This window comes from Lontra canadensis, unplaced genomic scaffold (genome assembly GCF_010015895.1).
Source record: "Lontra canadensis isolate GAN:19392208 unplaced genomic scaffold, GSC_riverotter_1.0 scaffold35, whole genome shotgun sequence".
In the NCBI taxonomy this organism is placed as follows: Eukaryota; Metazoa; Chordata; class Mammalia; order Carnivora; family Mustelidae; genus Lontra; species Lontra canadensis.
This window is the reverse complement of record NW_022631029.1, coordinates 8268341-8288974: the sequence shown is the minus strand read 5'-3', so window position 1 is coordinate 8288974 and position 20634 is coordinate 8268341. Positions and strand designations below refer to the sequence as shown.

The 20634-nt window shown below is 49.1% G+C and overlaps 2 protein-coding genes across 5 annotated transcripts in view; both read left to right on the top strand.

The window, feature by feature from the left end:
* The first annotated feature begins 508 nt into the window (after positions 1 to 508).
* On the top strand, positions 509 to 8316 carry CDHR4 (cadherin related family member 4). 3 transcript variants are annotated; one of them, XM_032868070.1, is made up of 19 exons: positions 509 to 694; positions 1025 to 1209; positions 1335 to 1497; positions 1571 to 1662; positions 2196 to 2306; positions 2938 to 3041; positions 3246 to 3382; positions 3668 to 3851; positions 3948 to 4101; positions 4366 to 4459; positions 4777 to 4980; positions 5061 to 5200; positions 5434 to 5584; positions 5672 to 5895; positions 6118 to 6260; positions 7210 to 7266; positions 7367 to 7454; positions 7677 to 7704; positions 8185 to 8316. In XM_032868070.1, the coding sequence occupies exons 1-19, from the start codon at positions 646 to 648 to the stop codon at positions 8238 to 8240; spliced, it is 2364 nt and encodes a 787-aa protein (XP_032723961.1). In that variant the 5' UTR covers positions 509 to 645; the 3' UTR covers positions 8241 to 8316. The 3 variants fall into 3 exon arrangements, 2 of the variants coding, with proteins under 2 accessions (XP_032723961.1, XP_032723960.1); XM_032868069.1 differs by having other exon boundaries at positions 7674 to 7704; XR_004383906.1 differs by lacking the exons at positions 6118 to 6260; positions 8185 to 8316 and having other exon boundaries at positions 5672 to 5892; positions 7674 to 7690.
* A 1934-nt stretch (positions 8317 to 10250) lies between these two features.
* The window catches only part of IP6K1 (inositol hexakisphosphate kinase 1), a 64560-nt gene continuing 54176 nt past the window's right edge, over positions 10251 to 20634 (top strand). For both annotated transcript variants that reach the window (XM_032868077.1, XM_032868078.1), the window contains exon 1: positions 10251 to 10453. The gene's annotated coding sequence lies outside the window, so the exon portion shown is untranslated. The remainder of the gene's footprint in view (positions 10454 to 20634) is intronic.

Below are 20634 nucleotides of genomic sequence, written 5' to 3'. Positions count from 1 at the left end.
CAATGAATGTTAAAATCTGTAAACACGTGTATAGCTGTCACCCAGATCAAGGTATAGACTCTCCCCAGTCACTCCAGGAGGACACTTTGTGCCCCCTCCAGTTGATAGTCCCGAAGATAACCACTATTTTGATTTATATCACCAAGGATTCTTCTTGCTCTTGGAATGTAGGCAACTTTTAAGAGATTCTGTTGATGGCTGGGCTCAGATTTATAGGCAGATAATGTTCTTAATGGTGAGAGGGGGTGGGCAACTGGAGTTTGGACTCTATGGCCTAGCAAGTCCTTAACCCAGTTTTCCTGGGTGCTGTGCTTGTGTCTCAAAGACTGCATGACCAAGACTTCCTTCCCTGAGCCTGTTTCCCTACCAGAAGCTCGATCCTTTTCCCCTAACATTTCCTTTGGGTTATAGTAACAAATGGGAGAATTCACTGGAAGCAGTAAACCTTGGGGTTGCCCAGGCCTCATAGTCCCTGTCTGGAGTCTAGAGCTCAAGTCACCAGGGATGGGCGGGGCTAGGACCTGGGAGGCCCAGGAGTCCAGCCTGCCCTGCGGTGTTTAAGCAACTGACCTGGCAACAGGGTAGGCCTGACAAACACGTCTGGTCTTCCGGAGTCTCCTCTGCTGTCTGTGTCTTCAGGCCACCATGGCCCTGCTCAGGCCCCCGGTGCTTCTGCTAGCTCTGGTTGTCTCTGGTGAGGAGTTGGTGGGTGGGGGAACCCACTTTTCATGCCCCAACACCCTCCACAGTGCAGTGAAATCATGACTCTTCTCAGATAAGCTACCATGCAGGGCAGGGGCTGTGGGCCAACCAAGGAAGGACACAGATCTAACTCCCTGACCCTCATTCCTTATGGCTGCTTCCTCAACCAAGTCTTCACTCTTGTTCAATGAGCTGAGTCATGGTTGGATGTGGGGGACAAGGAAGAGTTTTGGCTGCTTGGCCTCGAGACGTGACCAGGCCCTGAAGCCAAAGGGCCAGTATGCGTGGGGGGCCTCCAGCCTGAATTGTGTCTTCCTCATAGAACTCCACGGCCTGCCCTGGTTCATAAATGTCTCTGAGAGCCAGGGACCTGGTGCCGTCCTTTACTCCTTCCCCGTCAACTGCACGTCTTACGTGCCCACCCTGGAGTTGCTCTACGTGCGGCCACCAAGCACCTTCTTTAACCCACCCAGCCTGAACAGGCAGCAGAAGACCTACATGGCCATGGTAGGGTCCTGGGCACAGATGGGAAGCATAGGGGGACAAGGGCAGGCCCTCAATTCCCCAAGCCAGAGGTAGTATAGGGGGATGGAGAGCCCAGAGTCCCACATGGCACCGCTCATCTGCCCCAGGTGACCTTAAGCAGCTCGGCCCGGCTGGATGCCCTGGCAGTGAATCACTACAGACTGCAGCTGCGGCTCACATGTGGCAGAAAAGTGTTGGAGGCAGCCCTGTCTGTGGATGTGCACCGGGACCCTGGCTACAGCCCATGTGCCAGCCAATTTGCCAACCCAGGTGAGGCCGGGGCAGCAGGCAGGGCTGGGTGGCACGGCCTGAGCAGAGCCTCCCTGACTTCCCCTCTGGCTAGGTGGGGAAATCATTCAGGTTCAGGAAACGGTCACCCCTGGGGCCCAGCTGTACACTCTGCTGCTCCCAGGCCTGCAACTCCAGCGTGCCCAGGTGAGCCCAGCACGTGAGCAGTCAGGGGTAGAGGGAACAGCCGGATGGGAAGGCACCTAGGGAAACCAAACTCAGCCCCTCCTTGGCCCACCTCCTCTCTGGCCAAACACAGAATGCGGAGGGCCCCTTTAGTGTGTGCTGAGCCTCTGTGTGAGGCGTGTTCCTGGAGAGAGCCACTGAGGGCTGCCCTCCCCCTGAGGACCATGGTTGTCCTGCAAGGACATCTCAGCGGCTTGTGTTCTTTCTGGCTCTCCTCAGGGTTCTGAATTCTTCATGAAAACTCTGTATCACTCTTGGAATCCAAAAAAAAGAAATGTCGTTTGAAAAAACAAACAAACAAAATAATTGATTTAAAAGCAGAAAAGATTGAGGATCAGGGCCAGGAGTCAGGGTGGAGGTTGGGGAGTCACCCTGTGGTGGGGTATGGGAGCATTGGTGTGGGCAAGTACCAGCTGGGGTGTTGGGGGATTTCAACAGGGATGTACGGGGCACTGGGGGTGGGGCTGGGGCCTCCAGCATCACTGTCCTGTCAGCTAAGCATCAATAGTGCCCAGGACCCTCCATACTTCCCTGGACCTTTCTCCATCAATGGGCAAGGCTGGCTGCTGGCACCATCCCAGGGCCTCAAAGGCCAGGCTCCAAAGGTGAGCTTGACTTGGAACCTGGGGATACCCATGGATGGGGCATGCAATAGACAAGAGCCACCATTTCCTGGAGGTTTGTTTGTTCTTGGTCTCTGAAATTTTGCTGCCATGTTTAGACATAGCCCACATCTGTACCTGTTCCCACATGCTAGCTGTTCTCTCACACTGGCCTGGTTCTGTGCTGGGTTCTGGAGTTCCAGAAAGAAAACGGATCCCTGGCTCTGGGAGCTCCCAGTGCCTTTAATAGGACTGAGAGTGTTCAGAGCAGTTACATAGAAAGAGAAAGTTCTGGGTAAAGTGGCTAGTCTGGAGAAGATTAGAGAAGTTCCTTCTTTAAAACCTCCGTGTCTTAACGATGGGCTCTTAGTAACTCTAAGATGATGTCGCATTGTGAGTGACTCAGATATCACACTTTTGGGGGCTGCTTGCATCCTAAAAGAAGAATTTATGGCCCCCTAAGAATGGGACTCAAAGGAGTACCTGTCAGCAGAGTGACAGGTATTGGAGTGGAGTGAGGGTTGGGGCTCCTTGTTCATGGAGGGCCTGAGGCAGGGAGTGCCTATTGGAGGGAAGACTATGCAAAGACATACAATAGACACACTAGTCCTCTTCCTGTTCTGTGTGCACTTAGGTCTTCCTGCTTGATGTTTTGGTGAGCTTTGGCCAAAATCAAAGCTGCCACAGGATGCTGAAGGTGAAAGTTTTGCCTGATCCCTCCAGTCAGATCTCCTTCCTGTAAGGCTCCCATACCCTGGGTACAGTGGGGGCGGCAAGGCATAGGCCCAGGGAATTAAGAGTAAGGTTAAGGTGTGGGGCTGCTGAGGCGTTCCCAGCTAGCTCCTGTATGAGGAAACTCCCGGGGAGGAGCCTGTGGACAGGGCCCAGGGTGGCGTGAGCGGGCATGAGCTAGTTCTCCCCCCCCCCCAACTTTTTGTCCAGGGGACAGGCCCCAAATGTCACCATCCTGGAGGACCTGGCCCCCGGCAGTAATGTAGTTCAGGTTCGAGCCCGGGGCTTAGACGTGCGCTACGAAATCCTCTCCCCGGTGCCCTGCCCGCTCTTCTCCATCGGACGTGGTGAGGGGCACTGGGTGGTGGTGGTGGTGCAGCATGCCCCTGCAGCTGGTCCAGAGTGACCCGCGCTATCTCCCCGCCCTCCTGAGAAACGAGGCTGGAGCCGGGGCAGACGGGGGCGAGGTGGCGTTGGAAGGCCGGACTAGAATTAGAGGCGAGCCTCGGAGGAGGTGGCGAGAAGGGGCAGGCTCAGCGCCCACTCGGTGCGGTGGATCCGGTGGGAGGATGGGGACGGGATTGAGCTGGGGGCGGGGCTAAACTCAGCATTCCCCACCCCTCCCCGCCCAGAGGACGGCATGGTCCGCACCACCGCACCCCTGGAGTTGGCGCCCGCCCGGGGCGTGGCGGTCACTAGGCTTCAGGTGAAGGCCTATGAGCGGCGCAGACCGTGGGCCAGCGTTGACCTCGATGTCACGGTGAACGTGCGTTCGGTCAACCGCTGGCCCCCGCGCTGCCTCCCAGCGATGCTGGTGTGAGTACACAGGAACCTTATCTAAGATATTGGGGGGATGGCCATGGCTCGTGGTCCTATTCTATTCTTGCCTTGCCGGCCGCACTCTGCTCCCAGGACTGAAATCCCAGAGACCACGCCGGTGGGCACTGTGCTGAAAACCTTCACTTGCACCGATCCCGACTCTGCTGGCTCCCCCCTCGACTACGAGCTGCGGTTCCACAGCCCGCCTGGTCCAGCTAGCCTCTGCCTTCGAGGCAGGGCCTTGGAGGTGCCCAGTCCCCGCCTCCAGACCCATGTGCTGGGTGCTCCGGGACATGAAGGTGGAGGGTAGTGGGGGGGGCAGGGACAAGGTTCTGTGGGATCTGAGACCATGACGGTGAAGGCCTCGATGGGGGAGTCAATCTGCTTTGTAGTCCAGGAAGCAGAGGCTCAGGGTTGACTGTGTGTGGATGCCCTGACCTCATGCAGCCCAGGGTGGCTTTAGGCTCTCCCAGGCCTTGGCTTGGCCTCACTCTGTGGCCCCTCTTGCCAGGTGAATGCCACACTGGACTGTGACACTCCTGGGGCCTGCTTTCAGCATGCAGCCTCCATCCTGGTGCTCGATGGTGGTCAGCCCCCCATGACCAGTGAGTGACCATACCTAGGCCTGGACATTCAGGACAGGGCTGTTCTGTACCCCTCTCCCTATCCTCAAGATAGGGTCACCTCTCTTCCCACAGAAACCAATCGGGCAGGGTTGTCTCCACATCAGACTCCTAGGGTGGGGCATTCTCTCTCCTCTCCTTGACATCGCCCTCTCCACCCAAGGAATGGCTATTGCCCTTCCTTCCTCCAGACCCACTCCCTCCTTAGACCCCCAGGGTAGGGCCCTGTCTCCCTCCTCAGACCCCAGGAAAAGGCTGGACACCCCAGGCCAGCTCCTTGACCACCCAATGACCTCTAGGTGAGGTGCCAGTATTGGTGATGGTGACTCCTGTCAATGAGTTCTCCCCAGCCTGTGTCCCTTGCACATTCCGGATCCGGGAGGATGCAGGGCCCCACACCCTGCTGGGTTCTGTGGTGGGCACAGACAAGGATTACCCGCACAAGAGCATCGAGCACTACATCTCTGGTGGGCCCACCACCTTCTCTGTGGACCGTCTCAGCGGTACTTCCGAGCCAGGGCTGGGATGGAGGGAGGGAACTGGAGCTGACTCTGCAGGCTGAGGCTGTGGACACCTCTTCTAGGGGAGGTTCACCTCCTGGGATCTTTGGACTACGAGCTGCAGACACTGTACAGGCTCACTGTCCTGGTGACTGACCATAGCCAAGACCAGCTCCCCACCCAGCGCCGCTCTGGCTCCTGCACCATTACCATCGAGGTTGAGGTAATTGAACCCCGAGGCCTTGGAAACACTTGGAAAGTGTTCACATCTTCCTCTGGCATTCTACTTTTCTACCCAGGACTTAAGTTTCCTCCATTGGTTGGTTGGAGGGAAGTGGTGCCTCCTCATAGAAACCTCTGGGACCTGTTTCCTGACACCTGGGCTCTGGCTGTGGTCGGGGGAGACTGAGGGGGGCCAGCCTGGGGATTTGGGGTGATCTGGTTACCTTCCTGCAGGATGTGAATGACTATGCCCCCAAGTGTCAGCCCCCATTTCAAGAACTCACCATCTACGCTCCTCTGGGCCATAGTGTGGAGGTGACCAAGGTGTCATGTTGGATTCCTCAGGAGCCACAGCGTCGGGCCTTCTCCTACAGCATCGTGGGAGGTGAGGGCTGTGGGGGCTACAGGGCTGTTGGGGAAGGAGCAGGCCAACGCCAGCAGTAGTCTCCTACTTCTGCCACTTTGCTTTCAGGGAACGGTCAGAGCCGATTCAGCCTGCAAGGACCCATCCTGGTGCACAAGAGCATCACGTGGGGGCCCCCCTGGCCAGAGCAGCCCCATACTTATGAGCTATTGATCAGGGTGGCTGATGCAGGTCCCTCCATCCCCCACCTCAGCACCACAGCCACTGTCATTGTGCATCTCATTCCCTGGAGCACCAGCCCAGTGACCACCCATACCCACAGATCCCCAGTGAGGGGGGGGCCCTTGGGACCTTGGGAGGTGGGGAGAGAGGATCTTGAAGGGTGAGGAGACCCAGTTTTCCAGGCGGAACGATGGGGGAAGGCACTCCAGAGGGAGTCATTGAGTGTTAAGAGCCTAGCAGTTCAGAAGAGCAACTCTGGGGTGTGGGGCAGCCCAACGCCTGGAGGGGTCTGAAGGCTGGATGATCAGGGCATTTTGGCAGGGCTGTGGCCCCCATTTCAGGTGATGACACCCCTGCTTGTGACAGACGTGGAGGCTTTCTGGCAGCCGGAACCTTGGTTTGTGGTGGTGCTGACTGTGACAAGTGCCCTCTTTCTCTTGGCTCTGGGCTGGCTCTTCAGCAGGCTCTTCCAGGGGTAGGGTTTCTATCCCTCTGCTCTCTGTCTCACCCCAGCCCACTAATGGACCCCCTCCGTGATATGTGGTTTCACCAAGATTTGGTGACAATGCCCAAGTTGATGTGCAGGAAAACTCATATTAATTCGGGCTGCTCTCCCTCCAGGGCTCTTCAGGTTAGAGGCAGAGAGGCACTGGGAGGAAGTTGTCTCCCTTATTGGCAGAGCCTGGTCTTGGAATGGGCTGGGTGTGGATGAGGCCCAGTATTTTGAGATTCAGAGTTTGTCATGCATTGGGCATTTATCCCTATTTCTTTCTTAAAGCTTTTTTATTTTAAAAAGATATTATTTATTTGACACAGAGAGAGATATCACAAGTAGGTAGAGAGGCAGGCAGAGAGAGAGAGGTGGGAAGCAGGATCCCTGCTGAGCAGGGAGCCTGATGCAGGGCTCGATCCCAGGACCCTGAGATCATGACCTGAGTTGAAGGCAGAGGCTTTAACCCACTGAACCACCCAAGCGCCTCTCCCTATTTCTTTCTTACTTTCTTTTTAAAGATTTTATTTATTCATTTGAAAGAGAGAGACAGAGTACAAGCAGGGGGAGAGGCAGAGGGAGAGGGAGAAGTCAGACTCCCCGCAGAGCTGAGACCCTGACATGGGGCTTGATCCCAGGACCTGGAGATCATGGCCTGCGCCAAAGGCAGACACTTAACCATCTGAGCCACCCAGGCGCCCCTATTTATCCCTATTTCTTATCCCTACCCTTCACTTCAAACCAGACCTGCCCCCAAGAATGACTTTGTTTTGTGGGCACAGGACTGAATCCAGGGGAAGGTTGGGGGTAACAATGTGGGCATTGCATATAGACATCGGCTAGCCCCAATATAAAGGGACAGATAAATGGTGCTGGTTCCTGAGCCAGCAAGTCTGCTGTCCTCACTGACTGGTCCCACCTCCTGGCATTTTAGGTTGGCCCAGATGCTACAGACACCAAGCAAATCAGCCCAGGCTCTGCTACTAAACAGGTCAGGCTCCTTTACATACCTCAATGCCTGAGAGTCCATCTCTTAAACTCAGGCTGGGACCAAGAGCCTTATCCTTATTCTTGCTCTTGCTTTGCCCTAGTATCCAGGGAACTGAGGAGTCCATTGAGGGGTTCATGGAGGCACCAAGGACAGAGATGCCCCGGGCACCCAGCAGTGTCATGAGCCTGGTATGCCAACCCACCACCCTATATAGTGGGCACCGAGGCTGCTCCAGAGTACCCCCCGTCAAGCCTGCCTCCTTGTGGATGGCTACCCCTGGTAGAGCCCATGGCAGCACCATCAGGATGGAGGAGACAGTGGGGCTCCTGACCCCTTTGGGAGAAGACCTCCAGCTGCTCCCTGGGGGCAGGGCTCAACTCATTGCCCCCTCTCATTCTCCCCATCAGCAGCACTTCGATGGCAGAGCACAGGACTCCCGTGAGTCCCCCTCTTCCCAGACCACTCTCTACCTGGGTCCACCCATCTCAGCATCTCCTTTGACCCCCAGGCAACCGCTAGCTACTCTTTCCCTGAATGGGGTCTGTTCTCACCCCCATTCACCTTTCAGCCAACGTTTCTCAAACACCTGTCAGACTCAGACCTGGTCTGGTTCCTGCCTATGGTGGAAAGGGTGGTGAGGGGAGGGGCCCTCAGATATTACATGGTCATCAGTGATTTCACCGTAATCCGACCCTGGGCTTGGGGGGCTGGTGTCCAGTCTGTGGGAATCAAGGGGGCTTCCTGTACATTTGAGCCAGACCTCACAGGATGGCTGAGAAAGGAGGGAGGGAACACGTTGGATCAAGCAGAGGAGGGTCTCCCCAGGGGTCCTGGAATGTCTTCCCTACCTTTAAGGGAAGGAGGCTGTTCTGCTGAAGCCAGCAGTGCCCTCTCCTCCTCCTGTTCATCTGAGCTCAGGTACAGGCAGAGAATACTTGTTCAATACGCTCACGGGAGCCCGGCGCTGGCTCTGAGGCCAAGAAGCTGCTTCGCTGCTTCACTACGTGTGGCAATCCTTCTTCCCATGATCAGGAGTTGAGGCTGCAATTTGATTCTATAATAAACATAATTACAAACAGAAGAGTCCTAGGCTTGAAACCCACCTGTGGGAGAAGCTCTGAGATCTGTGTTTCCTTGTTCTCACTTGGAGAGTGCCTTGCCTTCTGGGAGCACTCTAGGGAGTAGTAAGATTATTTATCTTTTGAGAAGGCACTGTAGGATGTTCTGACTGACGGTGATTAATGCAGAGGTGAGAGGCTGTTATCCTTGCTCATGACATAAGAGGCCTCCAGTCAGCCTGTCCTTTCAGAGACCACCTGCTCTAGCAGATGGGGAGGGCCGAGGAGTTTCCTTTCTCCACTGAACGGAAAATATTGTTGGGGTTTGAGGGCCCTCACCAACCTCCAGTGCTGTTTGCAAACTGTGTGGGGGAGGTTTTCTTGGGAAGGATCTGGAACTTTTGCACTGAAGTGAGAGTTGGTGCAGACTTGAGAACCCAAGGAAGGATGGGTATGGAGGGATTGATGGTAGCCCCCTTCTGACGTGGTCTTCCCATTTATTCCTAATCTGTTTCTTCTGGTTTCTTGGCTCTCAGCCCTCCCAATGCTGAGCTGAGTTGAGCTCTTGCACATAGCCAGGTGGCCTACAACAACTTGCAGGAATGCAGGCTCTGTTGGAGGTAGGGCTAGGTCACTCCCCTTGCCTGGCCTGGAATCAGGTCTCGGGTTACTGCCAGCTCTCCAAGAGGACCTCCTCTCTGGGTAGAGGTTACCTTTACTGAGATATCCCTAAATTCTTTCAATCTCTCCCCACTGCCAAGTCTGTGGACCCAAGCCCTCTCAGGGCAGTGGAGGATTCCCTTCCTAAGCCAGTTATGCTGTCCCAGGTCAGGGAAGATGCCGAGTGACTTTCATAGGAAAAACCCACTTCATGGTGCTCCTGGCAAAGTGAGGGTGTTCTAGCTGGCCCCAGGGACAGCAACCTGATAGCAGGCTGTTATTGGAAGTGGTTACAGGCCGACTTTGCTGAGCATTCACCCAGGTCTAAGAGCTCATTGTTATCCTCGTTTTATAGATGGGGCAACTAAGTCTCAAAAGTCACATAACTAGCTAGTTCTGGCACTTGATGTGGTTCTAGACTATGTGATTGCATTTGAGCTCCTAACCGTGAAGCCAAGCTCAGAGTTAGAAGCTCTGTATGAGGAAGAAGGGATAACCATTTTCCTAGGACTCACAGTCTCTGAGATGTATCATGACAATCTAGGGCAAAAAGCGGTGTCAGGCACTCAAGACAAGAAGCTCTAGGTCAGGAAGAGGAGTTTCTGTTTTGTGCCAGGCTTTGTGCTGGGCACTGAACTCAAGGCGGCATAAAGATGAACGTGGGCAATGGGCCAGGGACTGCTTGGGGTTAGCACACATGGCTGTACCTTGTCACTGATGAGAGGCAAAGCTGGGGAAGCCGTTGGGAAGGGAGGATTATGCTTTGAAGTCAGTAGGAGGAGGTACGATATCCGGTGCCTCCATTTCCAGAGGTGGAGTGACCCTGGCCAGGCCTCCCCCCCTGCGCCTCAGTTTCCTCACCAGTAAACCTAGACAACAAGCCCTCTCTTCCAGGGTGGGTGACCAAAAAAGCATATAGCACACCGCAGGCGTTCCCTAATTGTGCGGGAGTGTGTGGGAACACATTGTCGGCTCCGCAAAAAGGCTGCACACGCAAAAAGGCCAAGGGCGGTAGAGCCTCAAGAGTTGCCAGCGAAAGCTCTGCCGCCAGCAACTCTGGGAACGGCGCGCATGCGCCAGGCCTTGCCGTCACAGTCACGTCCTGAGGCGCTCGGCAAGCGCCGTGAGAGGCAGGCTCTGACGGACAGGCCGATTGACCTGTCAGCGAGAAGCACTCTCCAAGGCGTCGGACGAAGAGGCTGTTGATTGGAGACCTCCTCAGCTGGGGCGGGTTCTTCGCCGTCCTGGTTACTATGACGCCCGGCCCCCGCCCCCTCGGCTGGTCGCCATCTTGTTGTTGATCCGTACCCAGTGGGCAGCGCCGGGAGCTGGACCGAGCGGCCGGTGTGGGGCCGCTGCTGCGGGGCTCATCCACCTGCGTTGCCTGCCGGGGGCGGGCCGAAACCTGGAGGCCCGGGGGGCCCAGCTCCCGTGGGGAGCCGTGGGCGCCCGCTGCCCGGGCCGGGCCGGTGAGTGACAGGAGCCGGGCCGAAAGACCGGCCTGACGCCGGCGGAGCGGGCGGCGGCGGGCGCGGGGTTGGAGCGGGCGCGCGAGGGGCCGGGGCATCCGCCAAGCATCGCTCGCACCGCTCGAGCGTCCTGACCCGCTGCCGGTGGAGCCTCCCAGAAGCCAGCGCCGAGGCCGGTGGACAGCCGCGGGGAGAGGTCTGAGAGCCGTGCGCCCAAAGGCCGGCCGGTGGTGGGGTAGCGGGAAATTATTTCCTCTGACCGGCACCGCTGAAACGTGTCCATTGCCCGCCTGGTGCTCCCGAGTGAGAAACACACACCTACCTCTTTCTTAGAGTGGTTCTTGCGAGTGTTTTTCACTTAGTTGAGAACTAAGACTAGACGAAGCAGGCTAAAGCCCCCCACGAACCCAGGCAGGCCAGTGTCAGGGCCCTGTGATTCTGGCAGAGCTAAGGCTCTGCCCAGCGCCTGCCTCCTGTGCTCCTTGGAGCTCATTGTGTGTTTCTTCCTGAAGAGCCTGCTTAAATAAGTCCATGATGCCCGAGTTTTATTTTGGAACACAATTTCTTTAGTTTCTGACCGTTTTTTGGACTTGTGGTAAGGTCTTTTTGCTCTAAAAGAAAATGAATATTATGGTGATGATTTTGTTTTATCTCTTTTTTTTTTTTTTTTTTAATATTTTATTTATTTATTTGTTTTATCTCCTAAAGAGGTAGATGTTCTGTCCGTGTCATCAGGAGACAAAGGAAATGTAGGACTGTGTTAGAATCAGAAAAGGAAATGAAACTTATCTTTGTCGTTGTGGATGGTATGGAATTGTCAGATTAACTTTTAAGAGACTAAATGTATCTTGCCCAATGAAAACACTGTCAGGCCCCTTTCCTGTGAGGTTGGGAGGGTTACAGACCATGGGCAAGGTGTGCAGGTCTAGGAAGAGTTCTGAGAGCTCCAAAACACGATGCTCTTTCCTGGTGGTCCCTTGGCTCCTTGGCACAGGCTCCTTGTATGTGGTTGTACAAAAAGCCTGAATGAAGTAAGTCAAGCAACAGTACTTTGTGTGCTTGTGTCAGGATCCTGTCATCCTTGAATGTTTAATTTTGAAAGAAACCACCTCCTTCATCAGGAGGTCCTTTTGGAGAAGATACTGAACCAGAGGAGGCTGGCGGCCTGTTGCTGTAGTCTTACTTGTGAGAACACAAAGATTGTTCCTTGTATTTATGTAATTCACCTGTAAATGTCAGCACTTTTAACTATTATGAGCAGTAGACATACTTGGTGAGACTGGAGATCCTACACTGAGGTCAGATACTGCTGCAGGCTTATGGGATGAGATCCGATGTCCTAACCTGGCATTCAAGGTGCTGCCGCTCAGCTGGCCCCAGCCCACCTCTCCAGGGCTTATCCTAATCCCCATTAGCCAAATGATTTGCTAGACATTCCATACACGATAGGTACTTCCTTACACAGTTCTCTTGCCAGCCAAATGCAGTGGCTTTTGCTTCTCTTTGGAATACCAGTTCTTCTTCATCTCCACTTCTCTTTTCTCCAGAGTCCAGCTCAGGTCCTCTTTATGAAACAGTCCCCAGACATTCCAATCCTTGGGGGTACTCTGACGTGCAGTAGCATTATTGCCCTTATACAAAAAAACAAAATAGTATTTGCTCTTTTTTTTTTTTTTAAAGTTTGTATTTATTTGACAGAGATCATAAGTAGGCAGAAAGGCAGCAGAGAGAGGAGGAAGCAGGCTCCCTGCTGAGCAGAGAGCCTGATGTGGGGCTCGATCCCAGGACCCTGAGATCATGACCTGAGCCGAAGACAGAGGTTTAACCCACTGGCCACCCAGGTGCCCCTAGTATTTGCTCTTTTAAGAATATTTGTTTTGTTTTGTTTTCTCTAAGACCTAACTCCTCTCCTACTATAGAGACTGTATTTTTATGTCTTGCATTACATGTAGTAGATGAGAACTAAATGTTTACAAGAGTGTTATATTTGAGTTCAGAACACCTTCTGTATTTAAACAGGGAAATGGACAGAATAAACCCGTAGAAATGGGGATTTGGTGGTCATGGATCTCCACCTCTTACTGTGCCCGAAGTGCTTGCATCTCCAGTGCCTTATGAAGGCCCATCCTCAGTGCTGCAGGACAGAGGCAGAACTTGCTCAAAGTGCAGAATTGAAGCCTGAAAACAGAGTAATTCTGCATCTCAGAAGGGGCTGTGTGGTCCATCCCTTTCCTGGCTAAGATCCAGTATTGATTCTTGGGAAACATGCACTGGGTGAACACAGCACTGGATGCTGACATTCTTAGACATTCTTCTTGGTTGGGTCTTGTTCTCACTGCCACCTTGGACTGCTATAAATGTGTCAGTATTATATCCTTCAGTGCTACCCTGAGACTATGGGGAGCCGTGATGGGAGAGCTGGGTAAAAGCTGCACAGTACACTCTGTCTCAGGCTTGGGACAAGGGAGCAGTTGGGGATTTTGTGTGTTTGTGCCACTCGATCTTTGCTTTTGCCCCCACTTTAAATTAGATTTTATTTTTCCTCCCCTATTAGAGCAGGATTGGAGCAATGGATTCTCAGTGAGACAACCTAAGATATCTTGGTTCTTTTATGAAAAGTGATAGATCAAGACTTTCATTTGCTTCTATGGTTTGAAGTTGCACTTATGTAGGAGGCATTGCAATGAGTTTTGATGGGAAAATGTGTTCTCTTGAGGGCTGGATCCCAGTTAGGGACTTTGTTTTATTGAGTGCTTAGCAAATTTGCTGCTGATCTCTTCTGTTAAGGTTTCATTTGCGGGAGGGAGTTAGGATCATTTACTCCTGTCCCTTCGTTTTATAGAAGGTGGGCAGTCTAGGTTAGTAGTCTAGGACTGACTCTCTCTCTCTCTCTCTTTTTTCTTTTTTGGTAAAGATTTTATTTACTTATTTTACAGAGGAGAGAGCGCATTAGAGGGGGAGTGGCAGAAGGAGAGGGAGAAGTAGGCTCCCTACTGAGCAGGGAGCCCAATGCAGGACTTGGCCTGGGATCACGACCGGAGCTGAAGGCAGACACTTAACCGACTGAGCCACCCAGGTGCCCCGACTGGACTCTTTTCAAGTTTAAAATTTGATGTCCATGCATAAAAGCAGTTTGAAGAACATAAAAATCTGGTTGTGTTAGGATTGAATGAACACTTATGAATGACTTACTCTGTAATTGAAAAATCAGGTAATGACAAGTGTTGGTGAGGATGTGGAGAAATCAGAGCCTTCATACACAGAGGATGGTGTGAATGTAAAATTATGTAGTCAGGGAGGAGTTGGGCATTTTGTATATTTGTGTTTGTGGGTCTCTGCCTTTGTCAGGATTTGGAAAAGAGTCTGGCAGTTCTTTAAATGGTTAAATAGTTACCCTATGACCGACAAATCCCACTCCTAGTTAGTCTACCCAAGAGAAATGAAAACATGTCCACGTAAAAACCTGTATACGAATGTTCATATACAGTGTTATTTACAATAGCCAAAGGGGGAAACAATTCAACTGTCTTTATCAGTTGGTAATGCATAAATAAAACATATATACATACAATGAAATATTATTTAGCAACAAAAAAGAATGAAGTACTGATACATACCGCAACATGGATGAACCTGGAAAACACATGAAGTGAAGGAAGCCAGACACAAAAGATCACATATTATGATTCCATTTATATGAAATATCCAGAATAGGCAAATCTATAGAGATAGGAAGTAGATTAGTGGTTGCTTAGGGCTTGGAGGTGGATGAGAGTGTCGGGGAATGATAGATAAGGTTACGGAGTTTCTTTTTGAGGTAATGAGTATGTTTAAAATTGTAGTGATGGTTGTGCATGTCTCTGAATATACTAAAAGCCATTGAACTATGCACATTAAATAGGTGAATCGTATGATTATAACTCAAAGCTGCTATAAAAAATAACTTAGGTGGGTAATTATATTCACTAGTTCAAAGAAAGATAATATATAAGTAACAAGGAGAAATAAAAAAGGATCATCCTTTAACTTCCTTGTATTTTAGTGTATAAGCAGGCATTTTTCCCCCCCTCTGTCTTTAATTTTTACAAAAATGAAGTAATGCTGTACATCCTGACTTGTACCTTTTTGCAGTTAGCAAGATATTATATAAACATCTGTGTTGGTCAATGATGTATTTACATCACTCGCTAGTTGGCAACAAATTTTGGGAAGTGGAATGTAAAGGCATTGAATAGAGAGGTAGGACCTAGGGTGATCTAGCAAGCACAGGTCTTATCTAAAGGGTCACTGTTGTTCAGTTACAGCCAGTTGTGTTACCAGATCTTGTGGTTTTTTTTTTTTTTTTTTTTAAGATTTTATTTGTTTATTTATTTGAGAGAGAATGAGTGAGCGAGAGAGGGAGACCACAAATTGGAGGGGAGGGACAGAGGAAGAGGAGAAGCAGACTCCCTGCCGGGCAGGAAACCCAACATGGGGCTCCATCCCAGAACCCCAACATAGGGCTCATTCCCAGAACCCTAGTATCCTGACCTGAATTGAAGGAAGCTGCTTAAATAACTGAGCTACCCAGGCACCCCTTGTGACGTGTGTGTTTTTTTTTTTTTTTAAGAAAACAAGAAACCTGAATTTTTATGTGAAGTTTCCTGATTTTTTTAATTTGGCAATGAATTAGGAAAATTTGAGCACCAGCCCCTTAGCTGGTGAAAGAAAACCCTTTGCAGATCAGAAATGGCAAAAAATTTGAATTGCCTGTTGTGTCCATCCCAGTGGACAAGGTGACACTCTGCCTTCTGCTCCAGCTTTAATATTGTAAACAAGTGTCCTTTTCATGGTCTGTTTAGTGCCATGGTTTTTCATATTTTTGTGTTTTTTGTTGGGAATTTTGCCCTTTTTGGTGGGGGGGGGGGAATTTTGCTGTTTAAAATGTCTCTCAAGTGTAGTGCTGATATGCTGTTAATCTTCCTAAGCAGGAGAAAGTTGTGATGCCCCTTATGGAGAAAATACGTGTATCAGATAAGTTTCGTTCGACATGACTCACAGTACTGTTGGCTGAGAGTGCAGTATTAATGTGACAACAATATCCAGTAGTCCCCCCTTATCTGCAGGGGATCCTTTCCAGGACCCCCAGTGGGTGCCTGAAACGGGGGATGTTACTGAACCCTGTATGTGCTATGTTTTTGCTTATACACACATATCTGTAATAAAGTTAAATTTATAAATCACTCATAGGAAGGGACAGTAATAACTAATAGTAGAACAATTATAACAACATACTATAATAAAAATTACACGAATATTGTCACTCTCTCACAGTATCTTCTTATACTCACCCTTATGATGATGTGAGATGATAAAATGCCTGCATGATAAGATGCAGTGAGGTGAATGATGTAGGCATTGTGACGGAGTGTTAGGCTACTACTGACCTTCTGACCATACTTTAGGAGGAGGACCATCTGCTCTGGACCGTGGTTGACTCTGAGTGATTGAAACTGTGCAAATCAAAAAACAATGGATAAAGGGGGACTAGTGTATATTAAACTGTCTTTAAACAGAAACATACGGGGCACCTGCGTGGCTCCGGCGTTGAGCGTCTGGTTTTGGCTCAGGTCATGATCCTAGGGTCCCGGGATCGAGCCCTGCATCAGACTCCCTGCTCGGCCGGAAGCCTGCCTCTCCCTCTGCCACTCCACCTGCTTGTCTTCCCTCTCTCGCTGTGTCTCTCTCTGTCAAATAAATTACTAAAATCTTAAAGAAAAAATAAACAGAAACATACATATAAGGTTATATATTATATGTATGTAGCTCTGGAAGGTTGTGAATTGATCGGTTGACAAAAATGTGACTAAAAGCTCACAGAAACCTAACCCTGTATTTCCCTTAGTAGTGGCAGCTTGATATTTGCTAACTTGGTGTTAGCAGTGACTTAGTAGAATAGAACTACTGAGAATAATGAGAAGTCTTTTGTATCTGGCTTCTTTTGCTTAGTATGAGTTTTTGAGTTTCATCCATTTTGTTGTGTTCCTTTTTATTCCTGAACAGTATTTTCTCTTATGGTTATACCATTTGCTGATGGGCATGTGAGTTGTTGCCAGTTTGGGACTGTTATGAAGAGAGATGCAATAGATGTTCTTGTACAAGCTGGTGTGTGTACAAACCATTTCTTTTCAGTATACATCTGAGAGTAGAATGGTCTGGGACACTGTTTCAGGAAAAGTTAAAAAGCAGTCCTATGGGCCTTGGGCCCTGGGTCCAAGTTTTGTTGTTATTCCTCCATTATAGTTCTCTGCTCCAGGCTTAATTTTCTGGTTTTACCTGATTTCCATATCTACCTATACTGAGTTAAGAACTAATGATACTCCATTGAGGTGGCAAATTGAAGTAACCAGAAACTATTTATTACAAGTGGACACTAGCTTCTAGATGGAGGAGGTCTGTTTGCTTTAGAACTTATATCAGTGCTTGTCGTGCTTCTGGATTTCTTTTTGGGGGGGTCAGGGGAAGAGTGAGTGCACATACAAATGGGGGAGAGGAAGAGAGAATCTTTTTTTTTTAATTTTACTTTATTTAAATTTTTTTTCTTTTTTTAGATATTTAATTTATTCATTTGAGAGAGAGAGAGGGAGCAGAAGCAGGGGGAGAGGCAGAGGGAGAAACAGGCTTCTCCGCTGAGCAGAGAGCCTGATGCGGGACTCGATCCCAGGACCCTGAGACCATGACCTGAGCCGAAGGTAGACGCTTAACCGTCTGAGCCACCCAGGCATCCCTATTTTACTTAAAAAAAAAAAAAAAAAAGATTTTATTTATTTATTTGACAGTGGGAGAGGGAACACAAGTAGTGGGGGAGTAGGAGAGGGAGAAGCAGGCTTCCTGCTGAGTAGGGAGCTCAATGCAGGGCTTGGTACCAGGACCCTGGGATCATGACCTGAGCCGAAGGCAGATGCTTAACAACTGAGCTACCCAGGCGCCCTGAGAGAGAAAGAGAATGTTAAGCAGGCTCCATGCCCAGTAAGGAGCCTGGCGCAGGGCTGAATTTCATGACCCTGAGATCATGACCAGAGCTGAAGTCAAGAGTCAGACGCTTAACCAACTGAGCCACCCAGGTGCTCCTGGATTTCTGCTAATTGATGCAGACCAGGAAGTTTCTTTATTCACAGTGTTCACAGAATTCGTCCTTCATCTCTCTATGGAGCCTGACCCTGGTGATTTTTGCCTTTGCAAGTGTTCAGATCCAGTTGCCACAGTGGACACTGCTTCTTTAGACTGTGAGTCATACGGCATTTATTTTGCTACTTTAAAATGTTGCATGTGAATTTTAATTTTAATTCACATGCAACATTTTAAAGTTTGAAGCTTCTTTGTCTGATAATCTCCCATGTGTAGTGTTAGAAAATTGGCACCGAAGAGAGGATCATCTAAGGGTTCTAGATTTTCATTTGTGAGAGCAGCACGCAGTGCTTTTGACGTAGAGTGTTCATCCCTTAAATCCACCCACACCCACACCCATTAAAAGTCATTTCCACATTTTGCCTATTCCTAGCTCTGTTTGGCATATTGCATTCTGTTTCACCATTGACTTCTTGGGCCAATGGTCAGTGACTAGTGTCTTGGTTATCAGAGTCCTCTTTTAAAGCTTCCCAAATCTCTTAAAGAATTAAATTGATTCTAATGGAGCTGCTGAAGTGGTATGTTCTTGATGGAAGGTAAGGTGGGGATTTAAGAGGAATGAAACTTTCATGTGGGAGTTGGTTGAAGTAAGAAAATTAACTTTTAAAACTAACCTTCTTTCTTTTCTTTCTTTCAATTTTATTTATTTGATAGAGACTCAGTGAGATAGGAAACACAAGCAGGGGGAGCAGGAGAGGGAGAAGCAGGCTTCTTGCAGAGCAGGGAGACTGACGTGGGGTTCGATCCCAGGACATGGTCCTGGGATCATGACCTAAGTGGAAGGCAGACGCTTAACAACTGAGCCACCCAGGCGCCCCAAAACACTACTACTTTAGAGGGCATTTTATTAAAAATATTAAGTATCTTTATTTATTAAAGATTTTTATTTATTTGAGAGCAAGCTCAAGAGCACTAGCTGGGAGAGGGGCAGTGAGAGAGGGAGAAGCAGACGCAGGGAGCCCCAGGACTCTGAGATCATGACCTGAACGGAAGGCAGATGCTTAACTGACTAAGCCACCTAGGTGCCCCAGTGTCTATATTTATAGTTCACTGTAGTTCTTATAGTTTGTTGGGGGAGAGAACCAATATATAAAATTCCTCTCACTTGATTGGGATCTTTATTTCCTGGTGTGCCTGTTTTTCTTTTGAATAACTAAGTGGATGAGAAAATTCTTTTTTAACAGCTCCATGAGACAAGCAGTAGTACATTCATTTTACGGTGGAGGAAAATGAGAATAACACATTTAGGCTACAGAGCTAGGGAGTCTCAGTGCTCGAACAATGCCCATGCCTCGTCAAGGCTCTGCTTTCCAGTGTTAATTTAAGCACAGATGTTATTTTCCCTCAAATGATTAGTTGGCCCTATTTTTTTTCTTTCAAAGTAATTTATTGAAATACATATAAATAAAATACATATGCATATAAATATACATATAGATACATATATTTATAAATACAGGTAAAATACATATAAAGTGGACAGAATTTGATTTTTATACACATATACATTTGTCTAACACCACCCAGATAGAAAATTAGAACACTTACATAATTTGGCTTTTTATAAAATACTTATTTTTTAGAGCAGTTTTAAGTCTATAGCAAAATTAAATGTCAAGTATAGAGAGTTCCCATGTACCCTCTGACCCCCTCTTCCCCAATAGCTTCTATTATCAAAATCCCACAGCAGAGTGGTACATTTGTTAGTCAGTGAACCTATGGTGACACATCATTATCACCCAAAGTCCATAGTTTATGTTAGGGTTCACTCTTGATGTTGTACATTCCATAGAATGGTTTGACAAATGTGTAATGGCATGAATCCACCATTATAGTATACAGAATAGTTTTGCTGTCCTAAAATCCAGTGTGCTCCTTTTCATCTGTCCCTCTCTCCTGGCAACCACTAGTATTTTTTTTTAATTAATTATTTTGTTAACATATAATGTATCATTTGCCCCAGGGGTACAGGTTTGTGAATTGTCAGGTTTACACATTTCACAGCACTACCATAGCACATACCCTCCCCAGTGTCCATCACCCAACCACCCTCTCCATACCACCCCTCCCCTCAGTTTGTTTTGTGAGATTGAGTCTCTTATGGTTTGTCTCCCTCCTGATCCCATCTTGTTTCATTTTTCCTTCCCTACCCCCCCCAAGCCCCCTTTCTGCCTCTCAAATTCCTCATATCGGGAAGATCATATGATAATTATCTTTCTCTGATTGACTTATTTCGCTCAGCATTATACCTTCTAGTTCCATCTATGTTGTTGCCAATGGTAAGATTCCATTTCTTTTGATGGCTGCATAGTATTCCATTGTATATATGGACCACATCTTCTTTATCCATTCATCTGTTGATGGACATCTAGGTTCTTTCCATAGTTTGGCTATTGTAGACATTGCTGCTATAAACATTTGGGTGCGTGTGCCCCTTCAGATCACTACACTTGTATCTTTATGGTAAATACCTAGTAGTGCGATTGCTGGGACATAGGATAGCTCTATTTTCAACTTTTTGAGGGACCTCCAAGCTGCACCAACTTGCATTCCCACCAACAGTGTAGGAGGGTTTCCCTTTCTCTGCATCCTTGTCATCCCCTGTCATTTTCTGATTTGTTAATTTTAGCCATTCTGACTGGTGTGACGTGGTATTTCATTGTGGTTTTGATTTGTATTTCCCTGATTCTGAGTGACATGGAGCACTTTTTCATGAGTCTTTCGGCCATCTGGATGTCTTCTTTTGCAGAAATGTCTGTTCATGTCCTCTGCCCATTTCTTGATTGGGTTATTTGTTCTTTGGGTGTTGAGTTGGTAAGTTCTCTATAAATTTTGGATACTAGCCCTTTATCTGATATGTCATTTGCAAATATCTTCTCCCATTCTGTCCATTGTCTTTTGGTTTTGTTGCCTGTTTCCTTTGCTGTGCAAAAGCTTTTGATCTTGAAGTTCCCAATAGTTCACTTTTGCTCTTGCTTCCCTTGCCTTTGGCGATGTTTCTAGGAAGAAGTTGC